General features: G+C 37.4%; 1 protein-coding gene across 1 annotated transcript; it reads left to right on the forward strand.

The window, feature by feature from the left end:
- Positions 1-1,178: 1,178 nt before the first annotated feature.
- On the forward strand, positions 1,179-3,490 carry LOC107641187 (uncharacterized). Its single transcript, XM_016344692.1, has 2 exons — positions 1,179-1,392; positions 3,045-3,490. Exons 1-2 carry the CDS (start codon positions 1,179-1,181, stop codon positions 3,488-3,490), a joined length of 660 nt encoding a protein of 219 aa, XP_016200178.1.
- The last annotated feature ends 22,083 nt before the right edge of the window (positions 3,491-25,573 follow it).

Genomic DNA, 25,573 nt, shown 5'->3' on the forward strand with positions numbered 1-25,573 from the left:
AAATTGTATAACTTTCCATATAACAATCTTATTTTTAATTCTATAAAAAAATTACAAAAAATTAGTTCAACGTATTTGAGAATAATAGATATAAGAAGACAATAAATAAATAAAAAAAGTCCATTTCATCTTACTAATTTATACCATCTTATAGATGTTGGTATGAAAAAATTCCAAGTATGCCAGCAGTTTTACGGTTATTTCAACCATGTATATATTTTATGATTGGAATTAGTAACTGATATGGAAGCTATCAATACGAATTATAATTTGGTATTGTCCGTTATAATTCGGCATTTATGACCTATAAATCAAACAATAAATATTTCCGTCTTAGCCGAGCATTACCCGTTATAGCTCGGCACTCAGGAGCAATAACTCGGTCGGGTTAATGTTCTATCATAATCGACGTTCAAACAGCACAACAATCGCTTACGTTACTCATCATATCAAAATCGACGTTAACGCCAAAAGCATAACGGATGAGAAACCCACTATATAAAGCAAGGTAAAGTATTTTCTTCATTAAGTTCAAACAATACAAGATAACTTTGGAGTGCCTTTGCAGGTACACTCCCCCCTCCCCCTCTCTTATTTGCTCGCACTCTTACGTCACGTTGAGAAGAAAGCTCGGGTTCAAGGATTGGACGTTCAGTCACCGAGGTGATAGCTCGACAATCATCCATCATCAGGGGCCGATCTATTTCGCAAGCAAGAACAATTGGCGCCCACTGTGGGGCCGAAGAAATAAGTCTTTTCTTTTGGTCCTGCTACCTTCACTTACACTCATGACTGACGTACTACCTCCTTCCCCATCCGAACTTCTGCGGATGGTAACCGAGCTGCAACAAGCTAATCAGCGTATGGCAGAGGAGAATCAAAGAATGGCTGCCCAAATCGCCGATATGAACAACGCCCGTATCGAGAATAACAACATTCATCGGCAACAACCAGAAGACAACGAACATCATTCTGATCCTTCCCATGTTTCGGAGACCATCCGAGTTGAAGAAGCCCAACCTGAAGATGAAAATGAATAGCCCGACGAACTTGTGGGACCCTTCACACTAGAAGTGATAAACTTCAAACTTCCACGAAGATTCACCCTGCCATTGACACTCACACCTTATGATGGGCTCGGAGATCCGAAGAAGTTCCTCAAGAAATTTCGATCAATAATGATCGTTAACGGTGTATCAGATACTGTTTTATGCCGTTGTTTTTCGAATTATTTAGACGGTCCTGCACTTGATTGGCTTTCTGCTTTGTTTGCAGGTTCTATCTCACGATTTCAGCAGCTGGCCAAGCTATTTGAAGAACACTTCGCTGGATCCGCAATTTATCTGCATGACTCGAATTATCTGAACACTATTAAGCAGAGGCAAAATGAAAGTTTGAAGGACTATATGACTCGCTTCACCAAAGTCGCCATTAATAAACCCCATTTGTAGGGTTTATCTTATGTTGAATTTAGAGGGTTTTATCATCTTTACCCACATTTATCCAATGAAATAGCATGGTTTTGTAAATTCTCCTTTAAATGTGCTTAAGAGTGAAAACATGATTTTTAGGCCCTTAATTGTTTAATATTGATTTACCTTTGATTCCATTATATGCCTTGATATGTTTGTTAAGTGATTTCAGATTTAGGAGGCAAAGACTAGATCAAGGGAATGAAAGAAAAGCATGTAAAAATGGAGAACTCATGAAGAAATGAAGGAATCGCAAAAGCTGTCAAGCCGACCTCTTCGCACTTAATCGACCATAACTTGAGCTACAGAGGTCCAAATGATGCAGTTCTAGTTTCGTTGGAAAGCTAACATCTGAGGCTTCAAAACGATATAAAATTTGCCATAATTACATCACGAATAGGGGCGCGCACACGCATGGTACTCGTACACGCCAATGGGTGCACATGATTTACTTAACGCAACTCATGGCCAACGAATTCTAAAGCCTTGTGGACCCAATCCAACTCATTTCTGATGCTATTTAAGCCAATGATTGAAGGAGAATTAACATACTTTCACACATTATTTTATTTTAGTTTAATTTTTGGAGGGAGAGTTAATTTCTAGAGAGAGAAGCTCTCACTTCTCTCTAGAGTTAGGATTAGGTTTAGATCTAGATCTACTTCTTCTCCTCTTCTAATTTTCCTTTCTCTTACCTAATTGTTCTTTTGTAGTTGTAGAATTCTTCTTATCTTATAATTCCTTTGTATTGTTAGTTGTAGTTTATGAACTTTCTTTTGTAGCTCTACATTTCTTCTTCAATGCAATTGGTAAGTTCTTTGTTGTTTCATGATTATTTTCCTTTTCTATTGTTGATCTCTTGCTATTCTAGTTAGATCTCTCTCTTTTAGTTATGAGTTTACCTTTCTATTATTTTGTCTTTCTATTGTTAATCTCTTACTTTTGTAGTTGTAGATTCCTTTAATTCTTGCAATTTACTATGCTTTTCTTTTATGCCTTTCAAGTGTTTGATGAAATGCTTGGTTAGATTTTAGAGTAGATTTTATTGTTCTTGGCATGGGAAGGTAACTTAGGAACTCTTGAGTTGCTAATGTCCAAGTGATTGACGATTGAGAGCCATTAACTCTAGATCTCACTAATTAAATTGGTGGAGAACTAAGACTTATGGACTTGGATTGACATAGCTCATTTGACTTTCCTTTATTAGTTAGAGGATGACTTAATGGAGTTGATCCTTGCCAATTTTCATGTTGTGGTTAGTGATAGGGATAGAGATTCTTGACCACCAAACCTTGCCAAGACCTTTTGTTATTTGAATTTCATTTCCATTTACTTTTCATGTTTCTTATCCAAAATCCCAAAATATACAACTCATAACCAATAACAAGAACACTTGTTTGCAATTCCTAGGGAGAACGACCCGAGGTTCAATACTTCGGTTTATAAATTTAGGGGTTTGTTACTTGTGACAGCCAAATTTTTGTATGAAAGGATTATTGTTGGTTTAGAAGCTATACTTTACAACGAGACTTCAATTGTGAATTCTAGACCACACAAAAGTCTAATCATCAGCCATCAGCATACCTGACCTCCATCCCGAGGTCCATCTGCATGCAATCAAAAGCGGCCTCCGACCTGGGAAGTTCCAAGAAACAATTGCGGTGGCCAAACCAAAGACCCTTGCCGAATTCCGTGAGAAAGCCAAAGGCCAAATCAATATCGAAGAACTCAGACAAGCTCGAAAGTCTGACAGAGCAAATTACAGAGACGAGGATAAAGCTCCGAGTAGTAAGAAAGGTTTTAAACTAAAACCTCGTTTTGATTCTTATGCACAGTTCAACACTAAGCGAGAGGATATAATCAAAGAAATTCTGAATTCAAAAATCATCAAGCCACCAAGGAAGGCCGGCACTTACCAGGAAACTAGGAATGTAGACAAATCTAAATATTGTGCTTTCCACCAGAAGCATGGCCACACCACTGATGACTGTGTGGTGGCAAAAGATCTCTTGGAATGATTAGCTCGGCAAGGCCATCTTGACAAGTACATTGGAGGTCACATTCAAAAACGTACCACACCTTCCAGCAACGATGATTGGTCATAACAACAACACCGAGGAAAAGAAAAGTCATCCTCAAGCCAATATAAAAAGCCCCGACGTATAATCAATTGTATTTCAGGGGGATACGCCAGTGGAGGACCCTCAAGCTCGGCCAAGAAGAGATCATTCCGGGCTATATGCTCGGTGGGTGGCCCTCAGCACGAAGCCAGCGTCGCAACCTAGCTTCTGCGAGTGACATTCACACACGCCGACTTTGATTCAAGCATACATAACCTAGATGATCCTGTCATCATCGCTCTACAATTGGGGGATCTGTTGGTAAGGAAAGTACTCCTGGATCCCGGAAGCAGCACCGGCATTCTATTCTACTCAACATTCCAAAAAATGAAGCTCAGCGACAACATCCTCCAATCAACAAGAGGAGACCTTGTCGGTTTCTCGGGTGAACGAGTTCCAATATTAGGATCAGTGTGGTTACAAACCACACTGGGTGAGCATCCTCTTTCCAAAACATGTGACATTCAATATTTAGTAGTAGACTGCTTTAGCCCATATAATCTCATACTTGGCCGACCTTTTTTGAACAAGTTTGGCGCCATTGTATCTACAGTTCACCTGTGTGTTAAGTTCCCTTTGCAGGACGATCAAGTCGTAACAATCCATGGGGATCATAAAGAGGCACGCCAATGTTACAAAATCAGCATGAAGCTACCAAATCGTTCCAAGCAACAAGTCAACAACCTCCACCACGTCGCTAATAGCTCGGCATTAGCTGACCCTGATCCAAGAGCCGACTTTCTTGAGCGACCAACACCATCAGGTGACTTACAGAAAGTGTATTTCAATCATGATCCTAACAAATATACTTATGTAGGTACATCAATAGATGCGGTGGAGTTAAAGGCCATCACGACCTTTCTACAAGAACAAGCCGACCTATTCGCATGGACGCCCTCTGACATGCCCGGCATCGATCCATAAATCATCAGCCATAAATTAGCTATAAACCCGTCCGTACGACCAATGCAACAGAAGAAAAGAAAACTCGGCGATGAAAAGAAAAAAGCATCATTAGAGGAAATTCAAAAGCTGATCAATGCAGAAAACATCAAAGAAATCAGATTTACTACTTGATTGCCAAACGTGGTAATGGTAAGGAAACAAAACGGTAAGTAGCGCATGTGCGTCGACTTTACTGACTTAAACAAAGCTTGCCCGAAAGATTCTTATCCTTTACCATCCATAGATTCTTTGGTAGATAACGCTTCCAGTTATGCTACCTTGAGTTTCATGGATGCCTATTCGGGTTATAATCAAATCCTCATGCATCTATATGATCAGAATAAAACGGCATTTATCACTGAATTCGGTAACTACTGCTATAAAGTTATGCCCTTTGGACTAAAGAATGCAGGAGCAACTTACCAGCGTCTTATGGACAAAGTCTTCGCCAAACAGATCGGCAGAAATATAGAGGTATATGTCGACAACATGGTTGCCAAGACGAAGACCGGCAAAAACCATATTGACGACTTATCAGAAATCTTCGGCCAAATACGCAACTACAACATGCGTCTAAACCCAGAGAAATGCGCCTTCGCAGTTCAAGGTGGAAAGTTCCTAGGTTTTTTAGTAACAAACAGGGGCATTGAGGCGAATCCTGACAAATGCCGAGCAGTTGTGGATATGACAAGCCTAAAAATAGTAAAAGAAGTCCAACGCCTCACCGGAAGGCTCGCCGCACTATCGAGATTTGTCCCATGCTTAGCTTCAAAATCTATTCCTTTTTTCCAAACAATAAAAAAGAAAAACAAATTTCAATGGAACGACGATTGTGAGAGAGCTTTCAACACACTAAAAACAACCCTCTCACAACCGCTGATTTTACAAAAACCATTTCAAGGGGAAGATTTATTCTTGTATTTATCAGTCACTGATTGGGCGATAAGCTCCGCTCTTGTTATAGAAAGGGACAAAACTCAACATCCAGTATACTTTGTCAGTAAAACTCTCCAACACGCCGAGCTCAACTATCCTAGAATCGAAAAGCTGGCTTTAGCATTAATATTCTCAGCAAGAAGACTCCGACCTTATTTCTAAAGTCATGTCATCTATGTCAGGACCGATCACCCATTACGCCAAGTGCTACATAAACCAGAAATTGCAGGCAGACTTATTAAATGGTCAATAGAATTGTCGGAGTTCGACATCAGGTACCAATCAAGAGGACCGATTAAGTCACAATTCCTGGCCGATTTAATTGTAGAACTTACTATACCTTCAGAGGGCAACCATACAACAGAGTGGATCTTATACGTCGACGGCTCATCCAACAATGAGGGCTGTGGTGCCGAAATCCGTCTGGAAGCTGACGATGGCTTTATTCTCGAACATTCCTTACACCTATCTTTCAAAGCTAGTAATAATCAATCAGAATACGAAGCCCTCATTGCAGGACTCTGACTTTGTTTATATCTCCACATCTCCGCTATAAAGGTATACTGCGACTCCCTATAGGTAGTACAACGGGTAAACGACCTTTTTCAAGTAAGGGACCCTCTCCTTTCTAAATACTTATTGCTAGTAAAAGATTTGACTTCAAAATTTTCAAAATTTGAAATACAACACATACCACGAGAACAAAACCAAAGGGCCGACATATTATCTAAACTCGGTAGCACACAATCCGACTTATCCACATTGCAGCAATCCATTATTACCTCTCCAAGTGTTAGCCTAACAGATGTGTTAAGTGTTACACAGGAACAAGATTGGCAAGACGACTGCATACAATATCTGAAAACAGGTCATGTACCAGATAAGGTCAACAACGCAAAACGGTTCCGGAGACAAGCATCTTTTTTCACATTACTCAATGGGACTTTATACTGCCGAGGATATACTCGCCCGTTACTAAAATGCCTTACCAAAGCTGAAGCTGATCTAGCATTGTCCGAAGCACATGAAGGAATTTGCGAAACACATACGGGAGCTCGGAGTTTAGCCTAAAAAATCCTCCGCTCCAGTTTCTTTTGGCCGACCTTACAACATGATAGCAAGAATAAGGTTCAGACTTGTGAAATTTCCAGAAACATGCACCACTCATACACATCCCTACCGAGCACCTGCATTATTCCGACGTAAGTTGGCCCTTCCATCAATGGGGGCTGGATATCCTCGGTCCGTTTCCAACGGCACCGGGATAGGTGGTGCACGGAATTGTGATCACACTTTTCACAACTCTGGTACAAATAACCAGCAAGTGCACTGGGTCGTCCAAGTAATAAAACCTTACACGAGTAAGGGTCGATCCCACAGAGATTGCCAGCTTGAAGCAAGCTATGGTCATCCTGTAAATCTTAGTCAGGCGGATTCAATTGGTTATGAGTTTTGATCATTGAAAGATAAATAAAACGTAAATTAAAGTAAAGATACTTATGTAATTCATTGGTGGGAATTTCATATAAGTGTTTGGAGATGCTTTGTTGCTTCTGAACCTCTGCTTTCCTATTGTCTTCATCCAATCATGCGTGCTCCCTTCCATGGCAAGCTGTATGTTGGTGGATCACCGTTGTCAATGGCTACCATCCGTCCTCTCAGTGAAAATAGTCCAGGCACGGCTTCTGTACGGCTAATCATCTGTCGGATCTCTCGTCTCGGATGAAAAATATCAGGCACAGCTACCGCACAGCTAATCATCTATCGGTTCTCACTTGTGTCGGAATAGGATATCTCTATCCTTTTGCACACTGTCACTACGCCCAACATTCGTGAGTTTGAAGCTTGTTTGTTCTAGCCTTTATCACGAAGGTTCTGATCTCTATGAGTTCAACTGCTCTGTTGTCAGGAGATGCAAGTCAAAGTCACAAACCAGAGGCCTAAGAGATTATACTCCACCTGTCGTCTAATGACTACGTTGAACATCATGTAGACCGCTTGTGGTTGTCAGGCACACGGATCTTGGCTAAGCGAGTAATGAAGATAGTGGGTGATTGTCACGGGTCACCCCTTTATTTTGACTTAACTGAATTAAGAACGAGAGTATATCTTGGAGAAGAGACATGCGTGAATTGAAAGAGAAACAATAGTACTTTCATTAATTCATGAAGAACAGCAGAGCTTCGCACCTTAATCTATGAGGTGTAGAAACTCCACCGTAGAAAATACATAAGAAAAAAATGTCTTGGCATGATCGTGTGGCCAGCCTCCAAATGTGAAAAATGGCATAAGATAAGAATACAATAGTAAAAAGTGCTATTTATACTAAACTAGTTACTAAGGATTATAGAAAATAAGTAACTAAGTGCAGATAGTGCAGAAATTCACTTTCGGGGCCCACTTGGTGTGTGCTTGGGCTGAGCATTGAGCTTTACACGTGCATAGGCCTTTTCTAGAGTTAAACGCCAGCTTGGATGCCAGTTTGGGTGTTTAACTCCAGTTCTGGTGCCAGTTCCGGCGTTTTACGCCAGAAAAGGGTCTCTGGCTGGCATTGAACGCAAGTTTGGGCCATCAAATCTCGAGCAAAGTATAAACTATTATATATTTCTGAAAAGCCCAAGATGTTAGCTTTCCAGCCCAATTGAGAACGCGTCAATTGGACTTCTGTAGCTCCATAAAAACGTGTTTGAGTGTAGGGAGGTCAGAATCCAACAGCATCTGCAGTCCTTTCTCAGCCTCTGAATCAGATTTTTGCTCAAGTCCCTCAATTTTAGCCAGAAAATACCTGAAATTACAGAAAAATACACAAACTCATAGTAAAGTCCAGAAATATGATTTTTGCATAAAAACTAATAAAAATATAATAAAAAGTAACTAAAACATGCTAAAAACTACCTAAAAACAATGCCAAAAAGCGTATAAATTATCCGCTCATCAACAGATAAAATTTTTAATCGTTGCAATTGATTATTTCTCAAAGTGGGTTGAAGCCCAACCTTTAGCCAAAATCACATCACAACAAATGATTTCTTTCACTTGGAAAAATATTATTTGCCGCTTCGGCATTCCTCACCATATCATCACTGACAATGGTCGCCAGTTCGCCGACCACAAATTTCAATCCTTTTTGCAGAACCTTAAGGTCAAGCAACATTTTGCCTCCGTTAAACATCCTTAGACAAACGGATTAGCAGAGGCCGCAAATAAGGTCATACTGCATGCATTAAAGAAAAAGTTAGATGATGCCAAAGGACTTTGGGCCGAACTAATACCTGAAATCCTTTGGGATACAATACAACACCACAATCATCAATAAAAGAGACACCATTTCGGCTAGTGTATGGCTCTGAAGCTATGATACCTCTAGAGATCTCGCAAAGCTCCGTCAGAACTCAGCTCGGTAACCAAGATGAAGCTCGGCGAGCCAAGTTAGATCTCATTAAAGAAATAAGGGAAACAGCAACACTTTGACAACGCGCGGATCAACAAACAATTGCTTGATGACATAATAAATCGGTAAGAAACCGATCATTTCAAACAGGCGAGCTAGTTCTTCAAAAGACAGAAACGGCACGGAGACCTCCATCCCATAGAAAACTCGCAGCGAACTGGGACGGCCCGTACCGAGTTAAAGAAGTCCTCGGCAACGGAGCATACAGACTAGAATCAATGAATGGTACAACACTACCTAATACCTGGAATATTTTCTCTCTAAAGAAGTTTTACAGTTAAAAATCAGGGACAGGCTTGTACTCTTTTTCCTACTACCAAGATTTTTCTCAAAGGGTTTTGCTTGGAGAGGTTTTAACGAGGCTAGCCTACCTGAACCTTTGAATCCAAAGGATCACCAATATTATTGTATATAATAATCTTTATCTCATTCTTTTAAACTAAAGTGTATACCAACTCTGTCCCTCCATCATTCTGATATTTGCTTTTACAATAAAAAATCATAGATCCAACTTCATCTATGGTCAACTTCTTTGGCCGCTCCCCCTTTTTTCACGATTCGACGACGACACTTCCTTTTCCAGATTTTTACTTTTAAAACGTGACCTAAGGGAAGCAGCTAAAACTCCAGGGTATTTACCACCTGCAAAACAAATACACCATCAGTCAGAAACTCATACGAAGTTAATATGCACAAATAGAAAACCCCAAACTCACCCAAGTACTCTATGACAGCACCTTTATCCTCTTCCCACTTGAGTAACTCATACATAGATATCAACTCCTTACGATCAATACCCTCAACCAAAAACTCAATCAAACACACATTTCTCGGCGATATAACCTCCGACCCGAGTATATTTTGCGATTTTGAGCACCACCACAAAGGAAACCTCTCTGCCAGATTCTCATCAACATAAAAGGGAAAATCTTTCTCTAAGTTCCTAACCTTAAGGTACATTTCCTTAAAATCCTTAAAAGAGGATTTATACAACTTGAATATTCCAAACCCAGGGGTGCTATTGAAATTTATCCAACCCCCTTTCCACACCCCCTTCGCTTGAAATAAAGAAAAGAACAACTCCACTGATGGAGATTCCTCGAGATATTCCATCAGAATCTCAAAGGAACGTAAGAACGCCCAGCCATTAGGATGAAGTTGAGACGCAGCACAGTTTAACTGTGTCAAAACTTGACACTCAAACTCCATAAATGGTAATTTAACCCTCAATTCCTCTAAAACGCAGTTGTGCATGTAAAAGAATTCGAAACCCTGGCCCCGATGATACACCCTATCATCATCACTACATGGCAACAACTCAACCTGAACCCCAAAACCGGCCCTAACAACTTTTCCTGCATTCACCTCCTTTACAGCAGCCTCATCACGAAATAAGGAGATTCGGGACTTCACATCCTCACTAACCCAGTCGTAGGACCAGTCAATCTCACCCTTTTTCTCCTTCTCAAACCCCATTAAGAAACAATAGCAAACAAACAAGAAGAGAAGAAGAACGAAGTAGTAAATCAGAAGGAAAAAGAAAAAGCATACATACCTCTCTTACTCATTTTGTTATCAAAGAAGATAAAACCAAACACCAATAGATACCAAGAGTATAACTTCAGATAGTAACCAGTAAAGCCAGTTAACCACAAAAAACGCTTCGAATAATGAAACTGCTACCTAAATCACATCAAACAACGCAGCCATTTTGGAAAGGCAACAAGACTTTAATGCGTTCATCAATGTTTCTCTCTCCTCAGCAAAACAAGGACACGAACCCCCACATCATAACAATAATAATTTTTTAATGAAGTATGTTGAATTGGGGGCTCACCCAGTAACCTGTCCAACCGAATTATAACTCATCGAGAAGCTCAACCTGCTTCATTAAAAATTCTCCTCAGGCTAAGCTTGGGGGTTGTGATATGGCAACTATTAATACGAATTATAACTTGGTTATGGGTGGCAAACGGGCCTAAACCCGCCGGGCCGCCCCGCGTAACCCGCCAAAAAAGGCGGGCCGGGCTGGAAAATTGGGACCGCCAAATAGCAAAAGCCCGCTTAAACCGCGGGTTTTGGCGGGCTTTGGCGGGGCGGGGCGGGCTTCCCCGCCGGGTTTAGTATTTTTTTAGTAAGGGGTATTTTTACAATTTTTTTACCAAAACCCAACTTCCCCCAACCCAACTTACAAGAGAATGAAGATGAAAATTGAGTGTTTTAAATTATGTTTGTTTTGTTTTAGAGACAATATTGTTAATTATGTTTTGGATTATGTTTATTTTGCTTTGAAAACAATATTTATAATTATGTTTTGGATGAAAACTTGGTTTATAATCATGTTTATTAGATATTTATAATTACAAAGACTTTAATGTTTGTGAATACAAAAATTATAATTTGTTTATACTTTTAGAAATTATAATAGTTAAAAGTAAAAAAAAAAAAAGAGAATATTTGGCGGGCTTAGCCCGCCAGCCTGCCATTAGGCGGGGCGGGTTGGGATTCTGGGACCGCCTCACTAGGCGGGGCGGGGCGGGCTTCCCCGCTTGCCACCCCTAAACTTGGTATCGCCCATTATAATTCGGCATTCATGACCTATAAATCAAACAATAAACATTCCCGCCTTAGTCGAGCATTACCCGTTATAGCTCGGCACTCAGGAGCAATAACTCGGTCGGCTTAATGTTCCTATCATAACCGACGTTCAAACGGCACAACAATCGCTTACGTTACTCATCATATCAAAACCGACGTTAACGCCAAAAGCGTAACGGACGAGAAACCCACCATATAAAGCAAGGTAAAGTATTTTTTTCACTAAGTTCGAACAATACAAGATACTGACTTAAACTTTGGAGTGTCTTTGCAGGTACACTCCTCCCTTTTTTATTTGCTCACACTCTTACGTCACGTTGAGAAAAAAGCTCAAATTCAAAGATTAAATGTTCAGCCACCGAAATGATAATTCAGCAATCATCCATCATCAGGGCCAATCTATTTTGCAAGCAAGAACAATAACTAAAATTATTAAAACTAAATACTTGAAAAACTTTCTGTTGGAATGAATTGGATTGGGAGAAATATATAAGCCATGTCTCAATCAAGAGGGACACCACTAAATTGATAGCAGAGAACAAATAATTTGAGTAATGGTGGGCCCAAACCCTTTGTTGAAAACCGAGGAAGATAGGACAATTATAGAAGAGGAGGGTAAATGGTGAAACTGGGATTGGACATGTGATGATCTATACTGAGGTTATCAATATATATGGGGCCCTTAAGGTTTTGGGGTTGTTAAACTTTACAATGTCAAGATCATGCTAAGACTATAATGACAAACATTTACGAGAATATTTTCGGGTTCCATACAGCATATTCTGGAGGCTTTGTAAAGAAATATTCCACCTCATATGAACCAACTGTATAAATAATACTTACAAAACTCGTCTAAATCCTTAGTGTCATTTTTTAGTTAAATCCTTAATTGTCATTTAAAAAAAAAAAACTCTTTTGTTGGACTTGTAAAAGTTACAGATGTTTTAATTTCTTAATTAGAGTATTTGGATTTGAGTTTTTTTTTGTAATTATTGAAAGAATTTTATCCCATTTAAGAATCTAATCGGGTCGATTTGGAAAGTCAAGTTCTTATTAAGAGAATCTAAAGAAGTGAAAGAAAGGAAAAAAAAAAATCCTAATTATTGATATATCTGCAACATTTTCTTTTAAAATTTAGAAAAAGACCTAAATACTTAAATAGGATGCTAAAAGCCTATCACCGTGTAGAAACTAGAAAGTATATTGTCTATCTTTTTTCACTATTGTTTCTAAGGCAATACATATATTAATAAAAAAATATTATTCGTACGCGTTAAAATTAATCACTAATATATTTGTGTATAAATATATATAATTTAATTTATTTTTAATATATTTTTATATTTTAATATATATATTTTATATTAATAATAATTTTAATAATTAATTTTAATATACACATAAATTAATTTATTTGTTCTTAAGACGTAAAATAATAAAGCAGTAGCATTTAAAGTTGTTTAGGACAACTCAGAAAATTCTCATCATTAGTGAACTTTTTCTATAAAATGAGAAAGAATGGAAGACAGAATATACCATGGTGTTAAATATTTATTACTAGCATATAAAAAATTTTATTCCGAAAAGAGTAAACATTAAAAAATCCAAAGTGGTCCTGATAAAATTCAGAGTAGATATTTTTATTTTTAATAACTTTTTATTATTTTAGAAGTTTTCAAAAACCTATGTTTGTTAGACGGAAGATTAATTTTTCTTTTATTTTTAAATATAAACAATAAATGTTTAATAAATTTATTATAAAATAATTACCTTTTCAAAAAATATCATTATAAAATAAATTAATTTACCTTTAAAATGATATTTTTATAGACTTTTAGAATAAGTAAAAATTATTAAAAGACTAAAGTATTTAATCTAAAATTTTTAAAAAATTAATTTAAATATTTATTCTAATAATAAATTTAATAAATACTTAATTTAATTTTTTTTTATAGACAAGGAGTCAAAGACTCCAAAAAAACACACAAAAAGTTAGCAAAAGTCTCTCGTCTTTAAAAAATTATAACTATATAATAGGGGAGAATTTTTAATATCAGGAGACGAAGCATCAAAGAGATGAAGACTAAGAAGAAGGTATTGTCTTTTTTTAACAAGAGTATCAGCTACGTTATTCGCTTTTCTTAGGGTATGCTTTCATTCAACCTTATGAATGTAATTACTTAACAAGTTTATATGATCAAGAAGAGATTTGTAAGGAGGAAAATTAGTACAACTTTCTCTTATAAAATTAATAGCTATGGTCGAATCAGCCTCAATGAGAACATGAGAGAATTCATTTACTACTGTAATTTGCAGCCCCTTCAAAATGTCACAGAGCTCAACTTGTGTGATGGAGCAGCTACCTAAATTGCAAGAGAAGCCAACAATAAATCTACCAAGGTGGTTGCCAAATACTCTTCCACAAGCTGCATTATTTTCTCGATTGAAAAAAGATCCATTCACGTTCAACTTCATGCAATTCTCTATAGGAGAATACCATTTTATCATGCTTATAGCTATATTATGATTTCTCTTTAGTTGTGAGCTTTTTCTCATGATATTCAACATCTCTTTTTCACGGGATTTAATAACTTCAAAAATTGCTATTGGGTGCATCCTCTTATCTTCAAAAATATGTTTATTACGAAAGAACCAAAGAGATGAGCTTGCCACTCCAAAGATACATGACTACTCAGTTGCATTAGATAAATTGACAAAGAATCAATCTCTAATAGTCGGGTTGAAAAAAACAGTAACAATGTCGTGAGTCTCAAAGAAGTTCCAGACCGCTTTGACAAACGAGCAATCTCTAAGCACGTGAAAAATGTCTTCATCCATTGCATTGCAAATCAGGCATTAGATAGAATTTGACATATATTTTCTTTTCCATTCTACATTCGTTAGAAGCACGTTGTGGGCTGCTAATCAGAGGAAGGATTTGATTCTTTGAGTTTCTCTCCATATCTAAACCAATTTAAAGAGCTCATTCGAGGGTGTTGCATCATCAATAATTGATTTGTATGCTGATTTGAGGAAGAAAGAACCATTCGATGTACCAGACCATGCAAAGTTATCCATTCATTTCCATGGCAATGGAGGTGTCGTGGCATCCTCTTGACTACTGAATCCAAGAGCCATTCGTTGAGCTTCGTCAAGTCCCAGGATCCTGAAACAGTAAGAAAATCCGTCAAATTACAACAAGCATCTAAAGGACTGATTACCTGAGTTGCATGATGCTCAAGTTTTTCAAGTTCTGGCACCCAATTATGTTTTCAAAAATTGATGTTTGTTCTCTCCTCAATACGCTAACTATAATTTCTTTTCACAACATTTCAGGTTGTGCATATGCCTTTTCACAGGTTGGAAGTTTTATTTTTTCTAGAGACCCTTTAGAGCAGATCTTCTCCACAGTTATATTTAGATCTCAGCATTCTGACCCATAAGGAGTCCTTCTTTTCTACTAGACCCCATCCCATCTTCATCATGAAAGCATGATTGAGATCCTTTGCATGTCTAATTTCAAAGTCTCCTAATTCTTTGGAACTAGATATCTTCTTCCAACTAATAAGGTGAACCCTCTTTGATTAATCAGTTTCACCCCAAAGAAAAAACCTACATTTACGATCAATTATGTCACAAATAGTAACTAATAAAATAGCAGTTTGCATTATATAACTAGGTAAAGAAGATAAAATAAATTTCACCAGTGTTGTCCTTCTAGCCAAGGACAAAGACGAAGCCTTCCAATTGTTGAGCCTAGTATTCAGCTTATCAGTAATCTCACTATAAGTATTCTTTGACACTTTAGAGTGAAGGAGAGAAATTTCTAAGTATTTACCAAGATCATCAGTTCTTGAAGATTGTAGGGAGTTGCTGATTTTACTTCTGACACTATTATCCATATTAGCGAAGAAGAAGATATGAGTTTTCTCATTATTGACTTTCTGTCCCGAGCTAGAGCAAAAAGCATCCAAGACTTTGTTAATAACCTCAACCAGTTCTACGCTAGCTTCATAAAAAAAATGAGATTGTCTGCAAAATATAGATGAGATAGCTTTGGGCCATCCTTCTTGAGATAAATAGGCTTCCAAAACCCCAAATTTATTGCAGAAGTAATAAGCTGAGAAATTCTTTCCAAGCATAGGACAAAGATATAGGACGAGATAGGGTCTCCTTGACGGATCCCTTTAGTAGGAGAGAATTCTTCTAAGGCTTCCCCGTTTTAAAGAATTCGCATCTTGGGAGTAGAAATACAATAAACAACCAGATCAATGAAATTTTAAGGGAGACCAACATCTTGAAGAGTATCATTGATGAAGCTCTATTTGAGTTTATCATAAACTTTTTCTAAATTAATCTTTATTGCCATCCAATCTTTAGATCCATTCTTGAGTCTCATGGAATGTAACACTTAAGTAATAACAATATTATTTGAGTTATGTCTTCCCGAGACAAAACTATACTAATTGGGGTGGACAAATTTTTCCATTACTTTTCTCAATCTGTTGGCAAGAATCTTTGTAACAACTTTGTATGAGACATTACACATACTAATTGGATGCATTTGTTTCATGTTAGTAACCGACTCCACCTTGGGAATAAGGGTAATAAGAGTTTTATTGATCTCCTCAATCTTATGAAGATTAGAGAAGATATTATGCACCAGCAGACATAAATAAGTTTCCATCACTTTTCATTGATGTTATTAGAAGATGGCCTGAATGCTATTCTTATCTGATGCTTTCAGGCTGCCCATTTGAAAGATGAACTCCTTAACCTCTTAATTAGTAACATTGTTACCAAAAAAATTGATCTCATAATTATTCAAGGAAGAAAAAACATGATTTAAAATAAAAGAACTTTTCGGAGTGTCATCCTAATAAAGATTCACATAGAAAGTAGTAGCCATAACTTCAAGAGTGGAGCTGTTCGAAGCCCAATTTCCATTATCATCCATAAAAGAATTAATTTTATTTCTGTGTCTTCTAGCCATGGCCGTGCTATGAAAATATTTAATATTACGGTCTCCAAATTCTATCCAATTGCATCTCGATTTTTGAAACCATAACAACTTTTCTTGAGAAAGGATCTGCTCATATTCTCTCCATTTACTTGCTTGCAAATCTTCTGAAAAAAGGCTGCTATTCAAATTAAAGTTGGTGGCAGTGCCATTTAATCTAAAAGAATCTTGTACTTTTTGAAGAAGATATTCTCAAACACAGAAGAAATTCTCAAATACTAAATTTGATTTGATTGCGAAATTTTACTTGTCGCTCTGCAAATATGATAGACTAATAGCTTTTAGGATATCTTCGAGGATAAAATAAGATTTAGTTTGATAAAATTTTTTAAAGAGGTGTTTACACAATTTTTTATTTTGTGTTTGATAAATTAAAAGTATCATATATTTGTGTTTGTAACTTTTAAAATATAAAAGTAATTTTAAAGCACCTAAATGATTTATTTTTTAAAATGACTTGTGATTATCAAAATTTAAAAGTCTAATATAATCTCATACATTAATTAATATCCAAATTTAATTTTTACATTAATGTTTATTATAATATTTTAAATTTTAAAAACTAAACGCACTTGTTATAAATTGTAGTTATTAAAAACTATTTTTAATTTAATTTATCGAATACAGATGTTACAATTTTTTAAAAAATAAAAATTTTAACAAACCAAGTCTAAAAATAATTATATAAGGTTTACATTTTATCCAAATTATTTTTTAACCAGTCTATAATTAAATTTACATTGTTGATAAATATTTTACAAATCAAAGGATGCATTTTAGTAACAATTTGACCTAAGTTAAGAGAGTAAAAATGTAAAATGTTAATAACTTATTTGTGAAATCCAAGATTCTTAATAATACGAGGGAAAAAAATATAATTTAAATATACGATCATATTATATGATCAAGCATTTTTGGTAACTATTCACACTTGAATCTAAGGATACAAGTTCAGTCCACTAAATTACTCAGTGATAATCAATTCTCAATTTGGGTTGCTACCTACAATTCGGTCCAACAGCAACAAATCCAGTCCGTATGACCTCATCTACATGGGTTGAATTTGGACTAAGATACGGGTTACTACAACTGATATTCGACTCAATTTGGAAAGCAGGTTAGATTTTTTCTCTACTACTTCGATTAACTACCTCAGACATGGAATAAGCGAATAATCATCCATAATCATTTGAACTTGTCCTCAAAGGATGATTAAGTTACCTTTTCTATTCTATAAATACTTCAAAATTCAGGTATTTTTTCAATCAACACAAAATTTGTTAAAATTCTTGTTAACTTAAGTATTACACTTCTTTACAGGTATTTTCACCATAATTTTGACAAATAAATCAAAACTCTCAATCTAGTCATTTACACTTCACGTTTAAACCCAAAATATTATTCGTTTTAGGTAATATCTCGAAACGATAACTAAGTTCAATTAATTTAGTCTATTCCAACAAAAAAAAATACTCATATAATATAAGTACATCTCACTTTTTTCTTTTTTTCTTTCAAAAATAAAATTTTAGTACCTAAATAAATTAATATATATTATTATTATTATTAAAAAAGTATATTTTGGTCAAATAGACTAAAATATACATTACTTTAATCTTAATTACAAGAAAAAATAATTTATATTTAACAACTAGAGAAAAAAAATATCATTTAGTCATTTTAAAGAAAAAAAGAAAGCATTATTTTCTCTAAGAGTAAAAATAAAAAATAAAAATTTAAGCATACAGTATGTTTGTGACCTTCAGAAAGGTCTCCTTCATATCTCTAGCTGATTGAGCTTGCATATCAATTACAAAGAACCTCAGTAGACAATCTGACAGTGTATAAATAATATTTCGGGCAAAAAACGCTAATAAGCCAATGCAACTTAGAATTTACGTAAATCAGCCAAAATCAAAATTGTTTTAGTAATGAGCCAAACCACATTTTAATATAAATCGAATCAAGATTGTTCGAACTGCATTTAGTAATAAATCGAACCATAGCAGTTCGAATTACTAATAAAACGATCAACCTAAATCGAACTAGGTTGGTTCGAACTAGTAAAGCACGTAATTCGAACCAGAGCAGTTCGAATTACTAACAAAACGATCAACCTAAATCGAACCAGGTTGGTTCGAACTAGCAACGCACGTAATTCGAACCATGCTAGTTCGAATTATAGAGAGAGAAGCTGCCCAAAGTAATTCGAACCAAACTGGTTCGAATTACACAGACCAAAATTCGATGGAGGCTGGTTCGAATTAGTGAGAGACAGAGCTGTATATATATGGTTGTAAACGTGAGTTGCTGTCATTAGAGGGTGTAAGATGGCTAGTGAGGAGAGTTTTGTTGTTTTGGTTCACCACAGAGGATCCATTAAGAGGAAAACTCGTTCCGGTGTGAAGTTCACAAATAAGGATCCTCTCTGTATTGTCGTGAGTCCTACGACGAGCTATGATGACCTTGTTAGATCTGTACTGATGAAACTTGGTCTGGAAGGTGCGAAGCGGGTTAAGAAGTTTTTCTATCGCATTCCAATCACGGTCCTCCAGGATACCGTGAAGTATTATTGTTTCACGATTGGTAGTGATGAGGACTTGCAAGTCATGTTTCTTTGTCGGCGGCAGTTTCCGGAGGTGAGGACACCAGAATTGTTGGCAAAGCTGGTTGATGTGGTATCCAGCTCAGGGGGTTCGAACCGGAATACCACCACTTTAGCCACGGCAGCCGGTTCTAGTTCCAGGCCTGCCGTTGCTTCTTCCTCCGTCCCTGTGTACGAGCCAGCGGTCCAACCTGTCGCCTCCCCGTCTTTTGCTGTTGATCTCAATGGCAGCGTAGGCGACGAGGCAGGATCAAGAGAATTTCTGCCGAACGCTTTACAGGGCGTTGCACCGCTTGGCGTTGGAGACGGATTGTTGGGTGATGCAGAGGAGGATGACATCGAGCCGGATATGATTGATGATGACAGCGGCGATGATGTTGGAGCGAGTGAGCCTGCATTGGCGGTAGGTGGTTCTAGCTCTGGCACACAGCAGTATCCACCACATTTTTCCTCTTTGGACTTGGATGCCATGAGGCAGGAGGGGGTTTCTGGGCACTCTGTTGGATTCGGAGCTAGAGATGCGGAAGGGACTGCTGGTCTGACAGAGTTCCAGGTTGGTCAGCAATTTCAGGATAAAGATGAGGCCTTGTTAAGTGTGAAGACTTACAGCATCCGGCGAGGGGTACAGTACAAGGTAGTGGAGTCTGATTGTCGCCTCCCCGTCTTTTGCTGTTGATCTCAATGGCAGCGTAGGCGACGAGGCAGGATCAAGAGAATTTCTGCCGAACGCTTTACAGGGCGTTGCACCGCTTGGCGTTGGAGACGGATTGTTGGGTGATGCAGAGGAGGATGACATCGAGCCGGATATGATTGATGATGACAGCGGCGATGATGTTGGAGCGAGTGAGCCTGCATTGGCGGTAGGTGGTTCTAGCTCTGGCACACAGCAGTATCCACCACATTTTTCCTCTTTGGACTTGGATGCCATGAGGCAGGAGGGGGTTTCTGGGCACTCTGTTCGATTCGGAGCTAGAGATGCGGAAGGGACTGCTGGTCTGACAGAGTTCCAGGTTGGTCAGCAATTTCAGGATAAAGATGAGGCCTTGTTAAGTGTGAAGACTTACAGCATCCGGCGAGGGGTACAGTACAAGGTAGTGGAGTCTGATTATCGCCGGTACGTGGGCAAGTATTCTGAGTTTGGGAATGGGTGCACATGGTTGATTCGACTGAGTCTCCGGCAGCGCAAGGGCATTTGGGAGGTCAAACGGTACAATGGACCTCACATTTGTCTTGCCACCTCCATCTCAAGTGACCACAGCAGTTTGGATTATCATGTGATATCGGCGTTTATTATACCAATGGTTAGGGCTGATGCATCCGTCAGCATTAAGGTGCTCCTAAATGCCACGGCATCACACTTTGGGTTTAGGCCGACTTACAGGAGGGTCTGGTTGGCGAAGCAGAAGGCTATTGCCCTCATCTACGGTGACTGGGATGAGTCATACAACGAGCTCCCTAGGTGGGTGTTGGGAGTCCAGTTGACGATGCCTGGTACTGTTGCAGTTGATGGCGGATAATTTATACGCTTTTTGGCATTGTTTTAGTATGTTTTTAGTAGGATCTATTTACTTTTAGGGATGTTTTCATTAGTTTTTATGTTAAATTCACATTTCTGGACTTTACTATGAGTTTGTGTGTTTTTCTGTGATTTCAGGTATTTTCTGACTGAAATTGAGGGACTTGAGCAGAAATCAGATTCAGAGGTTGAAAAAGGACTACTGATGCTGTTGGATTCTGACCTCCCTGCACTCAAAGTGGATTTTCTGGAGCTACAGAACTCGAAATGGCGCGCTTTTAATTGCGTTGAAAATTAGACATCCAGGGCTTTCCAGCAATATATAATAGTCCATACTTTGGCCAAGAATAGATGACATAAACTGGCGTTCAACGCCAGCCTTCTGCCCAAATCTGGCGTCCAGCGCCAGAAAAGGATCCAAAACCAGAGTTGAACGCCCAAACTGGCACAGAAACTGGCGTTCAACTCCACAAATGGCCTCTGCACGTGCAACACTCAGGCTCAGCCCAAACACACACCAAGTGGGCCCAGAAAGTGGATTTATGCATCAATTACTTACTCATGTAAACCCTAGTAGCTAGTTTATTATAAATAGGACCTCTTACTATTGTATTAGGTATCTTTGGTCTCAGTTTTATTCCATAGTTCATCTTAGGAGACTATTGATCACGTTTTAGGGGGCTGGCCATCTCGGCCATGCCTGGACCTTCCACTTATGTATTTTCAACGGTAGAGTTTCTACACTCCATAGATTAAGGTGTGGAGCTGTGCTGTTCCTCAAAGATTAATGCAAAGTACTTCTGTTTTCTATTCAATTCATCTTATTTCGCTTCTAAGATATCCATTCGCACCCAAGAACGTGATGAAGGTGATGATTATGTGTGACGCTCATCATCCTTCTCCCCTATGAACGCGTGCCTGACAAACACTTCTGTTCTACATGAAATAAGCTAGAATGAATATCTCTTAGATCTCCTAACCAGAATCTTCGTGGCGTAAGCTAGAATGATGGCGGAATTCAAGAGAATCCGGAAAGTCTAAACCTTGTCTGTGGTATTCTGAGTAGGATTCAATGATTGAATGACTGTGACGAGCTTCAAACTCGCGATTGTTGGGCGTTAGTGACAGACGCAAAAGGAGGGTGAATCCTATCCCAGCATGATCGAGAACCGACAGATGAATAGCCGTGCCGTGACAGGGTGCGTGAGCATATTATTCACTGAGAGGAGGGGATGTAGCCACTGACAACGGTGATGCCCTTGCATAAAGCCAGCCATGGAAAGGAGTAAGACTGATTGGATGAAGATAGCAGGAAAGCAGAGGTTCAGAGGAACGAAAGTATCTCCATTCGCTTATCTGAAATTCCTACCAATGATTTACATAAGTATCTCTATCCCTATTTTATTATATAATATTCGAAAACACCATTATCACTTTATATCTGCCTGACTGAGATTTACAAGGTGACCATAGCTTGCTTCATACCAACAATCTCCGTGGGATTTGACCCTTACTCACGTAAGGTATTACTTGGACGACCCAGTGCACTTGCTGGTTAGTTGTATCGAAGTTGTGACAAATTATGAGTGTGTAATCACGATTACGCGCACCAAGTTGCTCACGTTGCCAGGGATTGTTCGAGCCTGGACATCACAATTTCGTGCACCAAGTTTTTGGCGCCGTTGCCGGGGATTGTTTGAGTTTGGACAACTGACGGTTCATCTTGTTGCTCAGATTAGGTAATTTTATTTTTTTTTTCTTTTCAAAAAATTTTCAAAAAATATTTCAAAATTTTCTCCTTTGTTTTCAAAAAAAAAAAATAATATAAAAATGTTTTCAAAAATTTTTATTCAAAATTTTTAAAGAATGAATTCTAGTGTTTCATGAAGCATGTGAAGCCTGGCTGGCTGTAAAGTCATGTCTAAATTCATTTGGACTGAGGCTTGCAATTTGTTATCAAGAGCAAGCTAGTTGTTGCTAATCCACCTGCTGCTGTTCCTGATTTACATGCTGAAGCTTGGCTGGCCATTGGCCATGTCTAGTGTTTTGGACCGGAGCTTTCATTGAAAGCTTGGCTGGCTAGTGAGCCATGTCTAATTCCTGGACTGAAGCTTTAGACTAAGAATGCAAGATTCTTGGAATTCATGTTAAAAATTTTGGAATCCTTATTTTTTCTTTTTCATATAATTTTCGAAAAAATCCAAAAAAAAAATTAGAAAATCATAAAAATCAAAAATATTTTTCTGTTTCTTGTTTGAGTCTTGAGTCATGTTATAAGTTTGGTGTCAATTGCATGTGCATCTTGCATTTTTCGAAAATATCATGCATTCATAGTGTTCTTCATGATCTTCAAGTTGTTCTTGGTAAGTCTTCTTGTTTGATCTTGATGTTTTCTTGTTTTGCATCTTTAGTTGTTTTTCATGTGCATTTTTCGTTTGTTAGAGTCTAAACATGAAAGATTTCTAAGTTTGGTATCTTACATGTTTTCTTTGCATTAAAAATTTTTCAAAAATGTGTTCTTGATGTTCATCATGATCTTCATAATGTTCTTGGTGTTCATCTTGACATTCATAGCATTCTTGCATGCATTCATTGTTTTGATCTAAAAATTTCATGCATTGCATCCTTTTAGTGTTTTTCTCTTGCATCATAAAAATTCAAATATAAAAAAATATCTTTCCCTTTTTCTCTCATCAAATTCGAAAATTTGGATTGACTTTTTCAAAAATTTTTAAAATCAAATTGTTTCTTATGAGTCAAATCAAATTTTCAATTTGAAAATCTTATCTTTTTCAAAAATCAAATCTTTTTCAAAATTCTTAGTTATTTTCGAAAATTTCAAAAATATTTTTCAAAAATCTTTTTCTTATTTTGATACCAAATTTTCGAAAATAACATAATCAATTAATGTTTTGATTCAAAAATTTGAAGTTTGTTACTTGCTTGTTAAGAAAGATTCAAACCTTAAGTTCTAGAATCATATCTTGTGATTTCTTATGAATCAAGTCATTAATTGAGATTTTAAAAAAATCAAATCTTTTTCAAAAACTAATTCCTATCCTATCTTTTCAAAAATATCTTCTTATCTCATCTTTTTCAAAAATATCTTTTCAAAATATCTTTTCTAACTTCCTAACTTCTTATCTTTTCAAAATTTGTTCCAACTAACTAACTAACTTTTTGTTTGTTTCTTAACTTTTTCAAAACTACCTAACTAACTCTCTCTCTCTAATTTTCGAAAATATCCTTCCTCTTTTTCAAAAATTTCTTTTTTTTTATTTATTAACTAATTACTTTTATTTTTTATTTTAAAACTTTTTCGAAAAAAAAATTTACTAAATATTTTTCAAAAACTATTTTCAAAAATCACTAACTCCTTTTCAAAAATAATTTTCGAAAAATCCCTCCTTCTCTCTCATCCTATTCTATTTATTTATTCATCTACTAACATCTCTTCCCCACATCATCACCAAATTCGAACCCCCTCCTCTATCTGTGTTCGAATTTCTTCTTCTTCTTTTCTACTAACAATAAGGAACCTCTTTACTGTGACATAGAGGATTCCTCTTCCTTTCTTTTTCTCTCCTCTTTCTTATGAGCAGGGACAGAGAAAAAGGCATTCTTGTTGAAGCTGATCCAGAACCCGAAAGGACTCTGAAGAGAAAATTAAGAGAAGCTAAATTACAACAATCCAGAGACAACTTGATTGAAAATTTCGAACAAGTAAAGGAGATGGCAGCTGAACCCAACAACAATGCAAGGAGAATGCTTGGTGACTTTACTGCACCTAATTCCAATTTACATGGAAGAAGCATCTCCATTCCTGCCATTGGAGCAAACAACTTTGAGCTGAAACCTCAATTAGTTTCTCTGATGCAGCAGAACTGCAAGTTTCATGGACTTCCATCTGAAGATCCTTTTCAGTTCTTAACTGAATTCTTGCAGATATGTGATACTGTTAAGACTAATGGAGTAGATTCTGAAGTCTACAGGCTCATGCTTTTCCCTTTTGCTGTAAGAGACAGAGCTAGATTATGGTTGGATTCTCAACCTAAAGACAGCCTGAACTCTTGGGATAAGCTGGTCACGGCTTTCTTAGCCAAGTACTTTCCTCCTCAAAAGCTGAGCAAGCTTAGAGCTGATGTTCAAACCTTCAGACAGAAAGAAGGTGAATCCCTCTATGAAGCTTGGAAAAGATACAAACAGTTGACCAAAAAGTGTCCTTCTGACATGCTCTCAGAATGGACCATCCTGGATATATTCTATGATGGTCTGTCTGAGTTATCTAAGATGTCATTGGATACCTCTGCAGGTGGATCCATTCACCTAAAGAAAACGCCTGCAGAAGCTCAAGAACTCATTGACATGGTTGCTAATAACCAGTTCATGTACACTTCTGAAAGGAATCCTGTAAGCAATGGGACGCCTATGAAGAAGGGAGTTCTTGAAGTTGATACTCTGAATGCCATATTGGCTCAGAACAAAATATTGACTCAGCAAGTCAATATGATTTCTCAGAGTCTGCATGGAATGCAAGCTGCATCCAACAGTACTCAAGAGGCATCTTCTGAAGAAGAAGCCTATGATCCTGAGAACCCTGCAATAGCAGAGGTGAACTACTTAGGTGAACCTTATGGAAACACCTATAACTCAACATGGAGAAATCATCCAAATTTCTCATGGAAGGATCAAAAGCCCCAACAAGGCTTTAATAATGGTGGAAGAAACAGGTTTAGCAATAGCAAACCTTTTCCATCATCAACTCAGCAACAGACAGAGAACTCTGAACAAAATGCTTCTAATTTAGCAAATCTAGTCTCTGATCTATCTAAGGCCACTGTAAGTTTCATGAATGAAACAAGGTCTTCCATTAGAAATCTGGAAGCACAAGTGGGCCAGCTGAGTAAAAG

This window comes from Arachis ipaensis, chromosome B5 (assembly GCF_059453495.1).
Source record: "Arachis ipaensis isolate K30076 ecotype BB chromosome B5, ASM5945349v1, whole genome shotgun sequence".
In the NCBI taxonomy this organism is placed as follows: Eukaryota; Viridiplantae; Streptophyta; class Magnoliopsida; order Fabales; family Fabaceae; genus Arachis; species Arachis ipaensis.

Excerpts from the sequence above, each read along its gene's own strand:
- LOC107641187 (XM_016344692.1), top strand. The coding sequence starts at position 1,179 with ATGATCGTTAACGGTGTATCAGATACTGTTTTATGCCGTTGTTTTTCG. Across the intron at positions 1,393-3,044 it reads TAAGCAGAGGCAAAATGAAA|CCATCAGCATACCTGACCTC; the intron begins GTTTGAAGGACT and ends TCTAATCATCAG.